General features: G+C 40.1%; 1 protein-coding gene across 1 annotated transcript in view; it reads left to right on the top strand.

Annotated features, from left to right (window-relative positions):
* Positions 1-12,031: 12,031 nt before the first annotated feature.
* The window catches only part of vps37d (VPS37D subunit of ESCRT-I), a 44,952-nt gene continuing 39,107 nt past the window's right edge, over positions 12,032-17,876 (top strand). The window contains exon 1 of the mRNA XM_026181806.1: positions 12,032-12,297. Coding sequence (XP_026037591.1) covers positions 12,175-12,297 — 123 coding nt within the window. The 5' untranslated portion in view covers positions 12,032-12,174. The remainder of the gene's footprint in view (positions 12,298-17,876) is intronic.

Genomic DNA, 17,876 nt, shown 5'->3' with positions numbered 1-17,876 from the left:
TTTGGCACACAGAGGAGTTCATGGGAGACTGAAAGGTGTCCTGTGACTGTGAAACAAGCCCAAATCATCATCCCTCCACCACCGTGCTTCACAGTTACTATAGTGTGTTGGTTTTTGCCAGATGTACTTTTGCACAATGTCCTTACATTTGCAAAGACATTGTTCTTGAAACTTTGTAACCGTAATCCATGCCACCATGTTTATTTTAGACAGAAGAGACTTTCTTCTGGCAACTTTTTGAACAAACCATACTTGTTCAGTCTTTTTCAAACTGTAGGCAAGGCAAGGCAAGTTTATTTATATAGCACAATTCAACAGCAAGGCGGTTCAAAGTGCTTTACAGAGACATTAAAAAACAAAAACAAATAAAAAGCATGATTTAACATGAGAAAAAAAGGAACAGTAGATAAAATCAGTAGTTAAAATGTACGTTTTGAAATTTAAGCTTAAAAGTAAAACAGTGCGGATTTGGTGCTTTATTCAAATGCAGCTGAGAACAGGTGAGTCTTCAACCTGGATTTAAATAAACTGAGTGTTTCAGCTGATCTGAGGCTTTCTGGGAGTTTGTTCCAGATATATGGAGCATAAAAGCTGAATGCAGCTTCTCCATGTTTGGTTCTGACTCTGGGAACTGATAAAAGACCGGATCCAGATGACCTGAGGGATCTGGAAGGTTCATACTGGGTCAGGAGGTCACTGATGTATTTTGGTCCTAAACCATTCAGAGCTTTATAGACCAGCATCAGAACTTTAAAGTCTATCCTCTGACGGACAGGCAGCCAGTGTAAAGACCTCAGAGCTGGACTGATGTGGTCCACTTATTTGGTCTTAGTGAGGACTCGAGCAGCAGAGTTCTGAATGAGCTGTAGTTGTCTGACTGATTTTTTAGGTAGACCTGTAAAGATGCTGTTACAGTACTGTACTGTCATGAACTTCAACATTTAACATGCTATCTGTCGCCCGAGATCTGGCACTGGGTTTTTGCGGTTTCATTGAGCATTGCACCGTGTGACCCTGGCTGAATTTCCTGGGACGTTTACTTCTGGGAATATCATGGCGTTATGTTAACACATATCTAAATGCTCCAGATCAACAAACTGCCAAATTGTCTGCTTTTGTAGAGGTGCTCACTCTCTTGGCTGTCTATTAACTGGAGTTTCCCCTGATACATCCAATGGGATGTGAGTGTGTGAATGTTAGACAAGGTGTTTGGGTACAGAAAAAGCATGTGTGTGATTGGGTGAATGAGGTAGCAAAAAAAGCACTTTGAGTGCCCAGTTACAGTAGAAACGTGCTGTATAACTCCATTTACCATTTGATTCATGTGGAAGCAGTAAAGATTTACTCAGTATCTCACAGGACTGCTTAGAGTCCCACATGACTGTGTAATACCTACCCATATTTAAGCTGTATGTCAGCAGGAACCAGGGTTATAACCTTATGTGTATTTATATGAGATGATGATGAGATGAGATAGCCTTTATTTGTCAGTTGCAGGTCTTTTGCCCACAACCGAGGTGACAGACCTTGCCGACCATACATACAATACAAACATCACATTGGGGAGACAGGTCAGGCCAGGTAGCGAGGAAAAAAAACATTGAAATGTGCAACACAAAAGGATAATACAGGAATGCACAGGTATCAACACACCATAACACAATAAACACAGACAAGCAACATGGGAAAGAGTTCCAGTGTGTACATCTGATCTGGGACCGCTACAATCTTTCGACTGCGCCTCCAGCTGACCCGATGTCCACATCATGTCCACACCTAACCCCCGATGTCACATATTTTGGGTGACTCATCACAGATTAGGAAGTTACCAGCTTCTTTACCTGTGCAGGTGGCAAGAGGTGCAGGTGAGGCTGGAGAGACATGAGAAACAATGAGAGGAGGTGGTAGATTGCTCTCCATCCTCGTCAAGAGCTCTTTCTGCTTATGTTGATTCATCTTGTAGATTGCTCTGAGGTTGCCTTTTGTCTTTAATTCATTGTCATTTGTTAATAAGATTTTTGTTAATAAATGTCACTTCTTTGCACACATTCCTGCCTCGAGAACTGCTTCATAAACACTCCTTTAAAAACTTTGTGGTCTCAACCACCTTCTGCGTGGGGTCTGGTCTGTCAAGGCCTATTATGAAATCTCAGGTGTTTTTGACTTTATAATCTTGCTGTTTTGAAACTGGATGTGACGACCGAGCAAGCTGTGGCTCTAACTTTTAAACTGAACCCTCACTGACTAACAAACCTGTCAGCCAATGCCCTGAGTAATCCTCCTTTCTAAAACTTAGAATGACTAAAATGTACAAAATGGACTCAATGTTATATCCGATATGATCTGTAATGACTGAGTTTTTATCATTATTTTGTGCTACGAAGCTTCAGTTTTATCAAAAAACTATTTAAAATAACCAAAATGGTAAGCCACACTGTTACACACACGCTGTGGTTTGCTGCTTTAAATACTCACTTGAACATGAAATAAATACATTTGAAGACCAAAAAAAAAAACCCCGCAAAGAAGTTTTGATGAAAAAAAGATGACAATACTGAGCTATTGTTGGCTTAGAGTTATACAGCACAGGGAAACAGCAGCAGTGGTGGCATTTTAACTGACATCAACAAAATAACTTGTAAGTAACAGACACATGATCAACGCAGTGGTCAAAGTGAAACTGTAAGTTTAATTAGAGTTACTTTTACAGATGGTGTCATACTGTGCATGCTGGTTCCCTTTAACCCAGACTTTTGGATAACTAATGCCTGCTGAGGATTGGAGAAAGTCTGTAGGAATTCTGGTGTATGCTTCTCCCCCTGTAGCCACACTGCCCCCTGTGGGGAGGTTTGCCTTAGCACCTAATTGACTGTAAATATAATTTCCTTACAACCCAAAAAGATATAGGGCTGAAGGAAGTAACATAAAACTAGATGTGGGAACACGAGGAGGCTGTTTGGGTCTGTTTGAAAAGCTTTATTGCCAAGATTTTTACATTTTTCAAAGTCATTCAGAGGAATGACCTTGAAAAACTTATTCATGCATTTATCACCACTAGACTGGACTACTGCAACTCTCTCTACTTGGGCCTCAGCCACTCTTCTCTCTGTCATTCGCAGCAAAACGCTGCTGCACACCTTTTAACTGGTACTAGAATGTATGATCACATCACTCCAGTTTTAGCTAACTTGCATCGGCTCCCTGTCAAATATCACATTGATTTTAAAATCCTCTTTCTTGCTTTTAAAATTTTAAACTTGGCACCTAGCTATCTAACTGAACTCCTCTATTTGTATAACCCCAAAAACGCACTAAGATCTTCTAGTCGTGGTCTCGGCTGAAGTCCAGAGGTGATCGTGCCTTTGCAAATGCAGACTCTGGAATAACCTTCCTGTTGATATTTGTACTTCCGAGTCTATTCAGTCTTTTAAATCACGTCTTAAAACTCACTTTTTAACTTTGACTTTTGAATAAAACTGGTTTGACTATCATCCGGCTTGTTTTTTTATGTTTGTTACCTGTGTTGTTTGTTGGTCTGTTTTGTTTGTTAATGGTTTGTTTTATCTTTTCATTCTCTTTTTGGCTGATTGTGAAGCACTTTGGTCAACACTGTTGTTTTTAAAATGTGCTATAGAAATACATTTTGATTTGATTTGTGTTAGGGTGCCTGGGTTGTTGACCCAGTGTTCTGTGTTTTTGGTTCTTTGATTATGTTTATTTCATTATATTCTAGCTTTCTTTGTTTTATGGGTTATTGGATTATTCTAAGTGTAGGTTGTCTGTGTGGGTTTTGTTAGACTTTTAGTCTTCTGGTTTTCTGTCTGTGATCCATAGTTGCTGTCTCCCCTGTCTGATGTCTCCCTGTGTCAAGTCGGCGTCATGTTTCCTGTTTTACTTTGAAGGTCTGTGTCTTATGTCTCTGGTTTTGCTTCCTTGGTCTCGTCAGCCCTGATTTATCCCAGCTGTGTTTCCCTCCTGTCTCTCATTCCCTGATTGCTCCCTCTGTATATTTAAGCCCTGTGTTTTCCTTTGTCTGTGTTGGGATTGCCATCACCCTATGCTGTGTGGGCTGGCCAGCTGCCTGCCAGTTTCTTATCTGTATTTTCAGTTTGTTTAGTTTTCTGTTCGGCCTCTCATCCAGCAATAAAGCTGAGTTTGAGTTCACGTATGCCTCCTGGAGTCTGCACATTGGGTCCTCCATTTCACCTCATTTCACATAACAACCGATTAACAGAAAGATTACAAGCCTACACCTCAATTCCCTATAAACTTCCCCAGGTTACAGTAACAGAAGGCAAAAAAGGGCAAATCAATCAGGTTAACAATGAAAATCAAGCTAGCCAGAAACATAAGCTGAACGAAAAGCAGGCAAGCAAAGCTAAGGTTAAATACTGATACTCTGACAACCATAAAAAAAAAATGGCCGAAGGCCCTGAAGTGTAGCTTCAGTCAGCTTATAGAGGCCCTGGAGAGCATCCACTGGCTGCAGGACTCGGACCTCAGCTAATGACATGAAAATCAGGATCAGCAGGAGGGAAGTGTGAAAGCCAGGCGTCAGGACCTGGAAACAGCATGGCTTTACATCGTTTTAAAGGAATGTAGCACAAGGTGGAAGTTTACTTTGTTTTGTAGCTTTTTGCCCCATTTTGCTTTCCTGTTTATTTAAATGAATAATTTGCACACAACTTTTGTTCAAGCTCAGATTTTTAGCACTTAAGTTAAAATCAGTGATGTGTGCCATGATTACTTCAGTGTTTGTGTGATTTGGGGTGTTATTATGAGTAAAACAAGCCACTATTACACAATTTGGCTATTTTCTGTACAAAGCACAGGAACAGGGGACACAGTGAGAGTCAAGTCATCTCACCGAAGGCGTAGTTCATCTTTCCGTCCACGGTCTGAGCTTAAAGCAGTTTGAAACTTTGCAAATTTAACTAAAGCTCTCAACAGACTGTGAACAAATGACATCTGTGGCTGCACGTCCAAAATATCTTTGCACTGTGTTGAGAGACATTCACTGAAGGTGAGCTAAAGCCAAGCTGTACTTTCCAGTAATACCAGTTTGTTCCACAAGATGGTGCAGTGAGTCAGGCAAAATAAAACACACAGTTCTATGCAGAAGTCTTGAACCCAAATTTGAAATATTTCAATATAAACATCATCAGTAAGTACAGAGGAGGAGAGAGCTACAACAGTGAATGTCTACAGCCTTCTGTAAAGCACGGTGGAGGCTCTGTCATTCCGTTCAACCACTGCTGATGGCGATCTTGTCAAAAATGAGCATCAAACTTTGACCCACCATCGAATCGCAAAAGACTTTATATTACTGCATGGCAGCAGTTCCAAACACACTGTCAAAGCAGTAAAAACATACCTGGAAAGAAAAACCTACAATGAAACACTACCAGTTCTGGATTGGCCTCCCCAAAAGCCCAGACCTCAACATTTATATGCATTTGCATATTTAAAGTAAGCATTGCATCTACTTTCCATAGCAAAACATAAAGAAATGAGGGATGGCTCAACACTTTTGGATAGTACAGTATCGTTTCATCACTGAATTAAATTCTTTAATTATTGTGACCCTTAGCTTTTGTTTAATTTTTCCAATGCAAGGAATGAATGGTGAGTGTATGTGATGTGTTGGTTGTCTGTTTGTTTGTTTGTATGGACATACTGCAAATCAATTTCCCGTCAGGGACAATAAAGTTACCATTGACCATTGAATACGTTTTTATGACTCTTGCACCATACCAATATATATATTAATGTAAATGCAATTTATTATACTTTAAAGAAAATAAGTTCATAATAAGGATTCAGCACCTTTTGCGACGAGTTTCCTCATGCAGACAGTTTTCCAGTCTGTTCTTTCGATGATGTATTATGTTCAGTTCACAAAAACTGTCCCTGAAGTGTTTTTAGAACCCACAGGTGTTTGTCAGCAGGTGAAGGAACTTTAGCTGGACTCAAGGAACTGTAACATATTCTCAGGATTTAATAGGAGGTCCAATTAGTTTGCTTGCTCTTCTCCAACCCCTCTCCTTTTATGTTCTGTTTCTATGTAGATGAAAAGTAAAGCAGAAACATAGAATTTAGCAGGCCTCTAACAGGCCTTTGCAACACAGCTGTGAGCTAATTAAACACACAATAAACACACTTCTAAAGCTCAATGATGAGACTCCAATGACAAAGTTACTTGGTTGGAATTATAAAGGACTTGGTCAGCTGAAGGTAATTAGCTTATTAACTTATTAACATCAACTAGACTTTATGTTTTTTTTATTCAGTTCAATTCAATTCAATTTTATTTATACAGCGCCAAATCACAACAACAGTTGCCTCAAGGTGCTTTATATTGTAAGGTAGACCCTACAATAATACATACAGAGAAGACCCAACAATCATATGACCCCCTATGACCAAGCACTTCGGCGACAGTGGGAAGGAAAAACTCCCTTTTAACAGGAAGAAACCTCCGGCAGAACCAGGCTCAGGGAGGGGCCGGGCCATCTGCTGTGATCAGTTGGGGTGAGAGAAGGAAGACAGGATAAAAGACATGCTGTGGAAGAGAGACAGAGATTAATAACAACTACGATTTATATGAGAACCTTTATAAATGATTACACAATTAACCGAATCTATGTATTTTTCATATATTTTCTTCTTTCTTGCATATTAGGACCCCTCAGATTCCTCTTGTGACTCATTGGAGGGGCATGATTCATAGTTTGAGTACACTATGAATCATGTACTCATGTTAAGTGGTTTAATGTCACCCAGATACCTCTGCAACATGCTACATGAACCCTGATCAGTGAGCATTTTTATTTTGATTAAATATCACAAGTCGTAAAATGCCAGCAGCAGTCATGAGTGCTTTTATTTTGACACAGTACCTCAAACAACAGGTTTAAATGCAGTTTTCTTTACGCTGAGTTCTTATTCACTGTCTTATTCTTTGCATTTTATGCAATTTTGATGTAACCCCCCCCCCCCACACACACACACACACACAGAAAAGCCCTCAGTTTGACCACTCTGACAGCACTTTGATATTGATGAGTCAGGAAATGAGTTTGGTTTCACTTTGCTTTCTGACATTACAGTTGGCTGCAGCAAGCTTAGCGTCACCACTTTTGCTGACTGTTGCGCCATTTGTTGCCAAACAGCGGTTTTACGCATAAACTTTGGTTTCAGTGGACAAAGCTCATGCGCTTTTTTTTTTGTGGTTTTAAGAAAATGTGTCGAAGACAAGGCAGCCACAGACAGAAAGCAGTTATTGTTTCTCTCAGAAGGATCATAATCAGTGCATCCATGCAGGAGAGCTTGACGATGATGAGCCAGCCAGGTAGATTTGGTCTGCAGCAGAGGGTCATCCATCCACACATGCACATTTTCAATAAGATAAACATAATACAATAGACTGAAAACACATCATTAAATAAAATAACAGAGAGGCCACATAGCATTATGCCGCACAACTATGATTTCTTTATTTGACTGATCGCTGCTGGAACAAAACTCTATTTAAAGTTTGTTGTTCTCTACTTTGGGACCACAAAACTTTATCCAAAAGAAAGAAAGTGAAACTCACCATGCAAAGAGTGGCAGCCAGCTACCGTAGCTGTCAGGAGTGCTGGGTTCAGCTGTGACTCTTCAATTTTGTTGTAATTTCTCCTGTTTTGTCATGGCTAACAGACCTAAACTACTGGAAAACATCTGGAAAACAAGGAAGAGGCTCTGTCAAGGTTTAGGGCTGGATTTCAGACAGTGCCGTTGGACAGCTCGTCAGTATTGATGGAAATATGAATACGGAAAAGTACCATCCGATTTTGATCTACTGTGGATCTGGAAAGCTTCAGAGTGGCATCGACTCTATTTTTCAGCATTGACTGGCATCCCCGGAGCCCAGACCTCAACATTATTGAAGCAGTGTGGGATCATTTTGACAGAGAACAGAACAAAGGCAGCCAATATACAAAGAAGAGCTTTTAATGTCTTTCAAGAAGCCTGGAGAACTATTCCTGAACACTACGTGACTATGAGAGTTCAGACTGTGCTGCAGAATAAAGGTGGACATATCAAATATTGACTTTAAAGCACGTTAGAATTGTAAAAACTCTATTTTTGGATTAAGAAATTTATTCTATGTATGTTTGCAGATGTTTCAATGAATCACTGAACTCTCCTAGCAAAATATGAAGAAATTAGGGAAATGAGAGATGGCTCCAGACTTTGCAGAGTACTGTAAAACAAGTAACTTAAAACATCACAATCCAGGCACTAAGGATAGGTTTGTAAAAGTATTGAAAGACCTTTATTTTTCACGAGCTTGCAGAGGTACAAAGAGCTTCTTGATAGCCTCACTCACCATGCCTGTGCTGCACTAATCACATGCGCCATTTTTCTTCAGCCTCTAGGGGCAGTGGTGAGCATAGCATTTTTCTAGCCTTTCAGGAAGCACATAGCCCTCTGATAGGCTGTTTATTTTAACATACAGTACTATCGTAGGGCTTTGTACTTCCTGGGTGAAATACTTACTTTAACCTCAAACGACCCTGGTTTGTGATTTTAGTAAGTAAAGGGTTTGGTCCCTTAAAGGTTGAAAAGCATTTTTAGATCAAACTGTCAGCTCTTCCTGATGATTTAAAGCCTCGCTTTAAAAGTGACTCACATATGATCTATAACACACTACTAAATGGTTTACACACAGTTATTAAAGTGACAAATTAAAATGTCTATAAGACAGTGATTACAGTAATTACCAAACAACGCAGACTTACTTTTTGGGCTTCATAGTTTTTTTTAAAGAGTAAGTAATTTTAACCTTGTTTAACCTTCAAGTTTTTATGCAGCTGAAACCACGAAACAAGTTTATCTGCAATGAAACCGCAAACAACACACAGACGCTGATATCTCAGACATCAGTCACTGCTCACTTGTTGTCTCAGATGTTTACAGGATCTTAAAGGATGTGGTGGCACAAACAGTTTATGAAGGGAGTAAAACAAATGCAGAAAAAAAGCTTCTGTATAAAGGCCAAATGCAAGATGCAAGTCTTTCCTGTAAAATCATATTTTGTTTTAGACTCTTACAACTACAATTATTTAAAACACCTCGACTAACACTGCTTTTGCATGCTATAAGCTCCCATATAGGTATTAGTGTTTATTAATGTGTAGTGTTTGTAAATAATTTTAATTTCTAATCTACAGATACATTTTATATCTTTATCACACTGTTTTGAGTTGATATTATTTATTTTTCACTTGTCCTTTCAAAGCAGATGTATAGCTGTGACGTTAAAAATTCATCTGCTCACATCTAATTTGTAGTGTGATATAAATCCTTTACTAAAAGCTTTGACATAGATTTATAAATCATAAATAGATCTGATTAAATATATGAAACCCAAGTTTAATGATCTGGTCAGAGACGTGTTTGTATTTTATATGAAGTTTGTCATTGTCGTCCATAAACGAGTAGCTTTTATGTTGAAAGGTCTGAAACGGAAGTTAAATCAGAGCTAAACACGCAAGTTTCACACAGATAAATAAGACACAATTTTGGAAGAAAATCATATCAAATTGAGGTTAAAGGTTGTTTTACATTTAAAAAGTATATATTAATATAGTCTGTATACCAGCTCCTGGGAAACACAACCAAGTGAAAATTATTAAAACGTTTAATCAATAACCAATGAAATGGTTTATGCTTCTAAATGTGCAAATGTTTTTTGGCAAAGTGCTGAGTGGACTAGATAAAGTGTTTCTGGATGTTCTCATGTTGCAAAACTTGAGCCAGCTTTCTTTGCAGCAACACTCTGCTTTTCATTTTATTTTCTAACAGAGCCCTTTGCGTCTGCAGCGCTCTGCTGCTCCAATGCAGAGGGTTCATTAAAATGAATGAGGAGGAGGCCATGTTTCTACGTGCAGTGCTTGTGTCTTTTGGAACAAAGTGATAAGGTGGCCTTCAGCTGCCTGATATTCAGGCTGTGTGCCAAAGTGTAGCTTTAATGCCCTCATTATTTCATTACGATTCTACTTTCAATTATTTCAAGGGTTAATTGATTGTTTTTGTATTGATTGTATTGTATTCTGAATGTGTGCTTTTTACGGTATCTGTGCATGCCAGGTGTGCTGTTTGGCTTTGGGAGACTGCACACTCTGGTAAACAAACTCTAGTTTAAGGTGCAACAGGCAGAAATCTATTCAAACCACATCCATCCCACTCTCCCAGGTGAAACACCACTGCTATAAATCCGTCTTATCTGAGCTTTTTCCTCTAATATTGTTTATGCTGCTGGATTCTGCTCCACAGAGTCTCCTGTCATGGATAAATCCTCTAAAGCCTAAAAGCTCACAAGAGGTGCAGGAGTCTAGTTCTCTTTCAGACCACTCGAACAAAAATGAGCTGAAATACTATTAAGGATTTTACCCGAGCAACCACACCTGAGCTGATAATAGGGCTGAAACATGGATGGAGTAAAAGATGGACATAGCCTCCAGCTCTCAAAAAAGCAAAAGCCAGCACGGAAGTGAATTAAACATGCATTCTTTTTAATGGCCAGCATGAGGCGACTCATCTGGTTGCGAAAATGAGTCATATTCAGTAGAGCACAAAGTTCATTATGTTCCTTTGGTTCATTCTACAAGTCAGAAAGGAGGATTATCGAGGGTGGGCTCAACAGTGGTAAAAACTCTCAGCTTCAGGCTCCATAACGAGACGTTATAACAAGTGTGTGATGCTACGTCCATCTTTTATGCCATCTAATGCCAAAATTCTGCCACACTTCCTCCTTTTCTTACAGAACACTCGTGCTACAGCATATGAACTCTGGTCTCCTTTTGATGTGCCTTATAGTGGAGACTTCCTATAGGACCTACTTATTAGGGGTGCAACAATACTCGTATCGATATTGAACCGCTCATACAATGCTTTTGGTTCGGTACGCATATGTATCGAACAATACAATTTTTTTAAAATTTATTTTATCAACTTTTCTTCTGACGACGCTGTCTGTGTTGAGCGCTCAGTGGATCTGCGTTCGACTACTCCACCTAGGCTGCACCGTCGAGTGCAGATCCACTGAGCGCAGCGCAAGACAGAAGCTAAGCTCATTGCAACATGGCAACTGCCTCAACCTACCCGAAATTAAACCTCCCCCATCCTCATTCAGATTTGGCATTTGGAACTATCTTGGTTTTCATGTGAAGCATGACCCTGTTGGTAAGCGCGCCATGGACAAAAGTAAAACAGTATGTCGGATGTGCCACGCAATGCTCAATTGGTGGGAACTAGTGTGTTAGCGCAGTTAGCTTGTTAACGTGTTGACGCTGTCCAGCCCCACGCACGGGGCGATCCGCGGTAGCTCGTTAACTGAGATTTGCCGTGTTGTGGCGTTAACGTCACTTCAACAAGATTACCGCTGACAGCACTAGTGGGAACAACGAATATGACTGCACATTTATGCAAAGACAAGTGGAAGCAGACAAAAACAACAAGCACGCATGCTACAAACTTTACCCGAGACAGCCGTTAGCACATGATTCTCATTATGGGGACTTGATATGTTTAATGTGCTGCTGAGAATATAGCCCAGAAGAAGGGTATAGCTTTTATTTTGGAAAGAGCCATTTCTCTTTTCCAAAGATGAGTGATTTCTCAATCAGATAGATTTATTTATTTTTTATTATTTTGTTGTTTCAGCAACATTAAATTTAAAAACTGTACTTTTGAGTTAAAATATATATTTATAATTTTAATAAATGACAAATTAAAAAGGCATGAACATTTTTTTTGTATAGAAAAAATATCAAACCGTGACACCAAAGTATTGAACCGAACTGTGAATTTTGTGTATCGTTGCACCCCTACTACTTATGTGTTGTTAAATTAGTTCATGTTTAATCTGATTAATGATTAAGCTGGTCTACCAAAATTAATCTAATTTTCTTTGGAGGTCCCTTGTGCCACCCCTTGTAAACGCCCCTGATGTCAGTGCGGTGGAGGTGTTTTATTTTGAAGGAATTGACAGGAAGCGTGACGGCTGTCTGGTAGACGCTGTGTGCGGGACGGTCGCTGTAGCGCATTCCAATGTGAGCAGAGATGTAACCGCTGTGCGGACTTTATGTTTCCCAGCCGTGTTCAGCCGCAATTTCAAGGAATAAAATGTCCAACTTGAAGGAGGCCAGCACTTGTCCTGACGGCTACAGGGCTTTAAGCGCGAGTGAGCTGAGGGAGCTTTTACAAAACGACGACAAAATGGACCAAATCATTCGCCTCAATGAGAAGGTAGGGATCCTCCGTGCTCCCCCCAAGAACCAAAGTGCCGAGAGTAATTTGCTCTGTGTTGGCGCTTCGTTAGCAGTACCTCCTATTTTTTAGCACAGTTTTTGGGGGTTTGTTTGTGGTCATTGCTGAATATTCTGCTGTTTGTGGTCCTCATATTTGGTGTGCGGTGTGTGAAACAGCCCAGCTTTCAGTGCACGGCTCATCGATTGTCTGCGTGGCGAGCGGTCGGATTTCCAATTCGTTCTCATTAAACTCCGCGATATTAATATTTGCGGTGAATGATTAATTACTGAAGCGAATGTAAAACTCTGGGATATCTCTGTGTTTGGTTCGTACAAGTGGTTTATTTCAGTCTGTAAACCTTCTCACTGGACAGAAAGCTTCGTATCGTGGTCTTGAAGCCCCCCCACATACGCGCCGTCATGTGGCTTGAGTCCTCGCTCCGAATTCCCTTTGAGAAATCTCGCATTGCAGATTTTTTTCATTTGCATGTGGGGTTAAACTCGAAGTGGAAGATGACTTTAAGAGAAAAACTAAAGTAATTACATGCTATTAAGTTCGGCGATATTTTAATGTACATAACGTTACACATCCGAGTAAAATTCCCACTTTTAAAACTGGATATGCTTAATCTTTTCGCTCAAGAGACACAATTGTAAGTTAAGCGGCAGTACTTCATTAAAGAGTTGTGTTACTGCAGTAAACTGCATCTTGGTGTATTGCATTCAAGCCGAATTGAGGAGTGGTAGCCAATCTTTAGAAAACGCCCGAAGTCGTGTTTGTAGGTTTTTGTAAATTTGCGTGGAACCGTGGTAAATATAAATTGGACATTTTCTAAAGGGAGTAACCACTCTGCACTTTAGAGAGAGGCGCATTTCCAGGGGGGTTGCATGGTGATTTTTGTGGTGTCAAGCGACACCACATCTCTCTCTCTCTCTCTCTCTCTCTGACACTCACACACAGACGCACGCTCATACTCATCTTTCCATCACTTAGTTATGGTAAACCTCATGTACACCTAGCTAGCGCGTCTTATCTTACCCAAGCTTTCAAGAAATCCGCATATTCAACACAGTTTCGCACCAATTCCTGAAATACTCGTGACCTGTAATGTATTGACCTGTGTTTCTGAACATGCATTTTCCAACATTATTTTTTAAGACATCTGATCAGTCTGGTATGCAATGATTTGTGTCCATCTACATGACATTAACATTTTCCCCTAAAGGTAAAAAAAAGTCCACACTCGGAGGCTGGGTGGTTTGGTTGGTTTAGTGAATCATTTACAGCTCACATCAGAGACCACCATTTGAGTCCCACATGTCAGAGTTTAACACTATTAATATATGGAAAAATGAATTATCAAATAAAACATGCTTTTAATTCTCACTGAAAACTACTCTGTTAGGGTTAAAGACTTAAATAAAAATAAACTCTGTAGTTGTTACGGAACAGCTAAAACTGCTGTTACACTCCTTTGAAGTCCACTGCCTGGGGCGGATGCTTATTTGGTGCATTGTAATGTAAATTCACCATGGACAAAACACAGTTACCCTCTGAAGACAAAATTTTCATTGCTCTGACCCAAGCCAACCATTCGATGATTCACATGGCTATTAAAGCTGTTCAGTTTAGGCCTTACACACTAGTAACGTTTAGGATATCAAACCATCTAGGTTTAGAGATGACCAAGCTGCTCATTTTAGTTTAGAATATAAAAGAAACTGGAGCTTAATGCCTAAACACACCTATCTCTTAGGTTTAACAGACTAAATACTACTCCTAGAGCTGGTCCCAAGCCCGGATAAATGGATAGGGTTACAAACATGCAGATTGTCAAAAATTAGATTTCTGTACCGGATTGAGGCCTGGGTTAACAACCGCTGGTGCTGCTGTCCAACAGGGTGCCGGTGGAAGCTGTGTTACTGTTGGCTGAAGACAAAGGAAGCGGAAATGGGGAAGCCGTGTTAGAAGGCAGCGAGAGAGATGGGGGTGAAAGTGGGGCTTTAACGGGAAAGAGCTGGCTCATGTGATGAAAGGTAGGTAGATTAGGGTTAGGTGCAGGGACCAGGTGTAAGGAAAGCAAGGTTTGGAGACTTGGTGGCGGAAGGCAGCTTGGTTTATTTTAGGGATTAAACACTAATCAGTTTAGTTTAGAAAAAGAGCATTGGTTGGGTTAAAGCCAGTGGTTGCCATGGAGAGTGTGCATCCATAGCCCAGTTGTTTGGGGTTTTTGTGTGTTTTTCTGTGAGATCAGGCTGATGCATTAGGATCTAATGAATCAGACACTTGCAGACAGATCTACACCAGTTGTAACCAGACGTCTTTTTCTTGGGCCCCATTCGGATGAGTTTTGCCTTGGGGTTGCTCAAACAGAAAAGGCTCTCAGTTGGGATTCAGCAGCTATAGAATTGCAGTGCTTTTTCACAGCCACGGGTAGAGTAACAACAACAGCGTGTTCACTGAAACGTAACCATTGTGGATTAGTCATCCTCAAACACTGCAAGTGTGCTTAAATCGATGGAGCTAAATAATTAAGAAATGCAATTATTTTGCATTTTGTTTGCAACCCTCTGCATTGTAGCAGCATAAAACACAGTATTACTGAGACAGAAGCATGAGAGTCACATCATTAGAAACGACCCTGGCTCTGTGTCGTAGATATAATTAAAACCTGGAGTTTTGAGCAAGTTGGTATAATGAAACTAGACTCGTGCAACAGGTCTTATTTCTGATGCGCTGTTAGACAGTTTGACTTTGGGAGGGCTCTATGAGAGTAGGGTCACTTTGGGAGCAGCCTCAAGTGGACATTAGAGGAACTGCTGTTCGGGGTATTTTTGGGGTTGGCTTGGTTTTTAAGCTCTGAACGTTGCTGCTTCACTGATGTATGGGATTAGTTAATAACAATAATAATGCGGAGCTTAAATTGGTTGAAAAAAAAAATGAGCAGCTACCAGTCTACCAGTCAGGTTGACATCTGTGAGAGCCATTCATTCCTCTTTTGTTCCTGCTTTTGTTTTGTTGTGATACGTGTTTGAATACCAGCTGTGTAATGCATTACTGCAGGATACTTAACAGTTTCTGACATATTCAGCAGGAATTAGAGCACCGATGTTGGTAGGCTGAACAAGACCCACGTGTGTCCGACTGTATGACATAAAGGAGAAACGACTGCAAAGATGTTCGGAGCGCACAGCTTGTGGGAACATCAGAAATCGCTCACACGATGTGACAACAACACAGCGACCCACTGGAAAGCTGATAAAATGTCAAAACATAAACTGTAGCCTACACATGCCGTAATCACTGCTTGCTGTTTCATTAACCCTTATCAGTGAGGAATGGTATCTGAATCACTCTTCAGACTAAATGTGGGGCGAAGGTGGTGTTTACGTGGAACCTGAGGGGTATGCTGCCAACATAGTTCAACAAAGCCAGGCTTTCTTTGCTTTAGCTGGCTCTAGCTGGACTTTCTGCTTCAGGGTCTGTGTACGCTCACATAAAAAGGGGTGTGTCATGCATCACATGACTCTTCTTCCTCAGAAAATGATCCCCGCGAGAGATGTTATCAGATTATGATGGTGATTTAAAAATCTGTAAAGAACATGAAAAATGTAACAGTGAAAAGCAACAACATAGAAAATGAGACAAGCTATTAATGCTGCAGAAGGTCATTAATCTGGTGATTTAGCACCCAGAGTGATAAAATAAACAAAGAAATCAAGTTTTCTATGTTAATGCTGATTTTTATCAGTGCTGCTGTTTTATTTCTAAGATGACAGCTGCACATTAGAGCTCTGAAACTTGGGACTGGACACATTTAAGCATTGAATGTTACTGTCTCATAGCCTAATAGAGGAGTCATGGAAATAGCTTTTGTTTCCTGGCAGATCAAAGTGAAATTAATTTGAATGATTACACAGGTATTTTCACTGTGTGTCTATGTGTTCTTGTAGCTGCAGTTCAGAAGTGTAAAAGGGACCTCGCAGCAGATTAGAACCGACTATAAAGACTGTTCATACATTTTCTACATCACAAAATTAACACAAACACAATCCTGTGATAATGTTACGGATTTTGCATTTTATCCAGCGGGTTTACTCAGGTACAACTTAGCAGCTTGCACATATAAAACATATTTGCCCAGCAGATTATCCGTATTACACTTAAGTCATGTTATAAATAAAAGAATCAGTAAAAAGCGTGACGCGTTCAGCCAAGACTTGCAATGCAACCTGCTCCTAACCAGGTTGGGTGTTCAGCACGAGTTGCCATGGTGATTTAGACACTTTCATGACACAGAACTTAAATAATCAAATCATTAAAAGAAAACAAACATAAATAATCAGTCTGACATTTTATTTTACTGCCATGCATCATCTGTTGAAGCCTTAAAGTGTGAACCTGAGCCAGTCTTTAGTGGTTAGTTCAGAGGAAACTGCTTAAACAAATTCTTTAGAGTCATATCTCAGTTAATGTAATATCTCAGCTGGTGTGAAGATTGTATAGAAGATTGTATAGAAACACATTTTAAGCCTGTCTTAGGGGTAGTTTGATCTGTCCAAATAATATAATGTTAAAGATATGGCATTGAGTCTTTATGGTCCCGTGCAAAGACTCAGAACACCTTTTCCCATTTACAGCAGTTATTTTAGTTATGCATGAGAAATGTTCACTTTAAACAAGAGGACACAGGATAAAAATGCCACTCAGTCCCACATGAAATGGGATACCTGACCACTCTATTTATAATCAGCCACACAACAAGCTTCATGCTGTGTTGTATTTTCAGTTGCGCTTCATTACTTCATATTCGGATGTAGTTTTTTGGTGTCTGGAGATCTTTCCACTTTGCTGGGCTCTTTAATCTTGCAGACTGGTAAAAATCATCCTCGGAGGGGAAACCAGGTAGAGACAGACCTCACGTAACCGCTAAACTTCAGATCTAGGTCATCTTCCCAGTGATTCTGTGTGAACATGAGAATCACAACTAGCTGAAGACTTGGGGGAGGGGATGAGAGCGGTACATTAAACATGGGGGGTGGGTTTATGTCGTGGAAGCTGTCAAGTACTGAGCGCTGGCATCCAATAGATTCATTTACCTTCTTTGTCTTTGAGTAAAATTACTCAAAATTTGCTTGACAAAATTTCATGAAAATTGGTGAGGAGGTGGTGTTTGGGTGAAGGAGTAACCCATTACATTTTGGTGCAGACTGGATGACTTGCTCAAGGTGAACTGCTCTCCCTGAGAATCCTCCTAGTTCTTTGATGAGAGAAGGTTTGAATTTTAATCTCCATTTTGCCTTTTTAAAGGCTATTGAGGGTTTTCCTGGCTCAGAGTGGGCCTTCAGTGGAACGTCATTAAACTCGGGTGGTCTGCAGAGAGTCTGCATTGTTGTTCGACAGAAATCTTTGCATTTCCCCTTAAATCAAACCACAAATCCCACATGATAAAGTCTTAGTAAAGGAAAAGCTTCACTGTCAGTACATGAGTCATAGGTTTAAAAACAGAGGTGTACAATTGTATTTAAAAATTCAAACGCTTTAGAGCCCTCCTTTGTAAATAAAAGGAGGGCTTT

Source organism: Astatotilapia calliptera, chromosome 10, assembly GCF_900246225.1.
Source record: "Astatotilapia calliptera chromosome 10, fAstCal1.2, whole genome shotgun sequence".
NCBI lineage: Eukaryota > Metazoa > Chordata > Actinopteri > Cichliformes > Cichlidae > Astatotilapia > Astatotilapia calliptera.
This window is presented reverse-complemented; position numbering and strand designations above follow the sequence as displayed.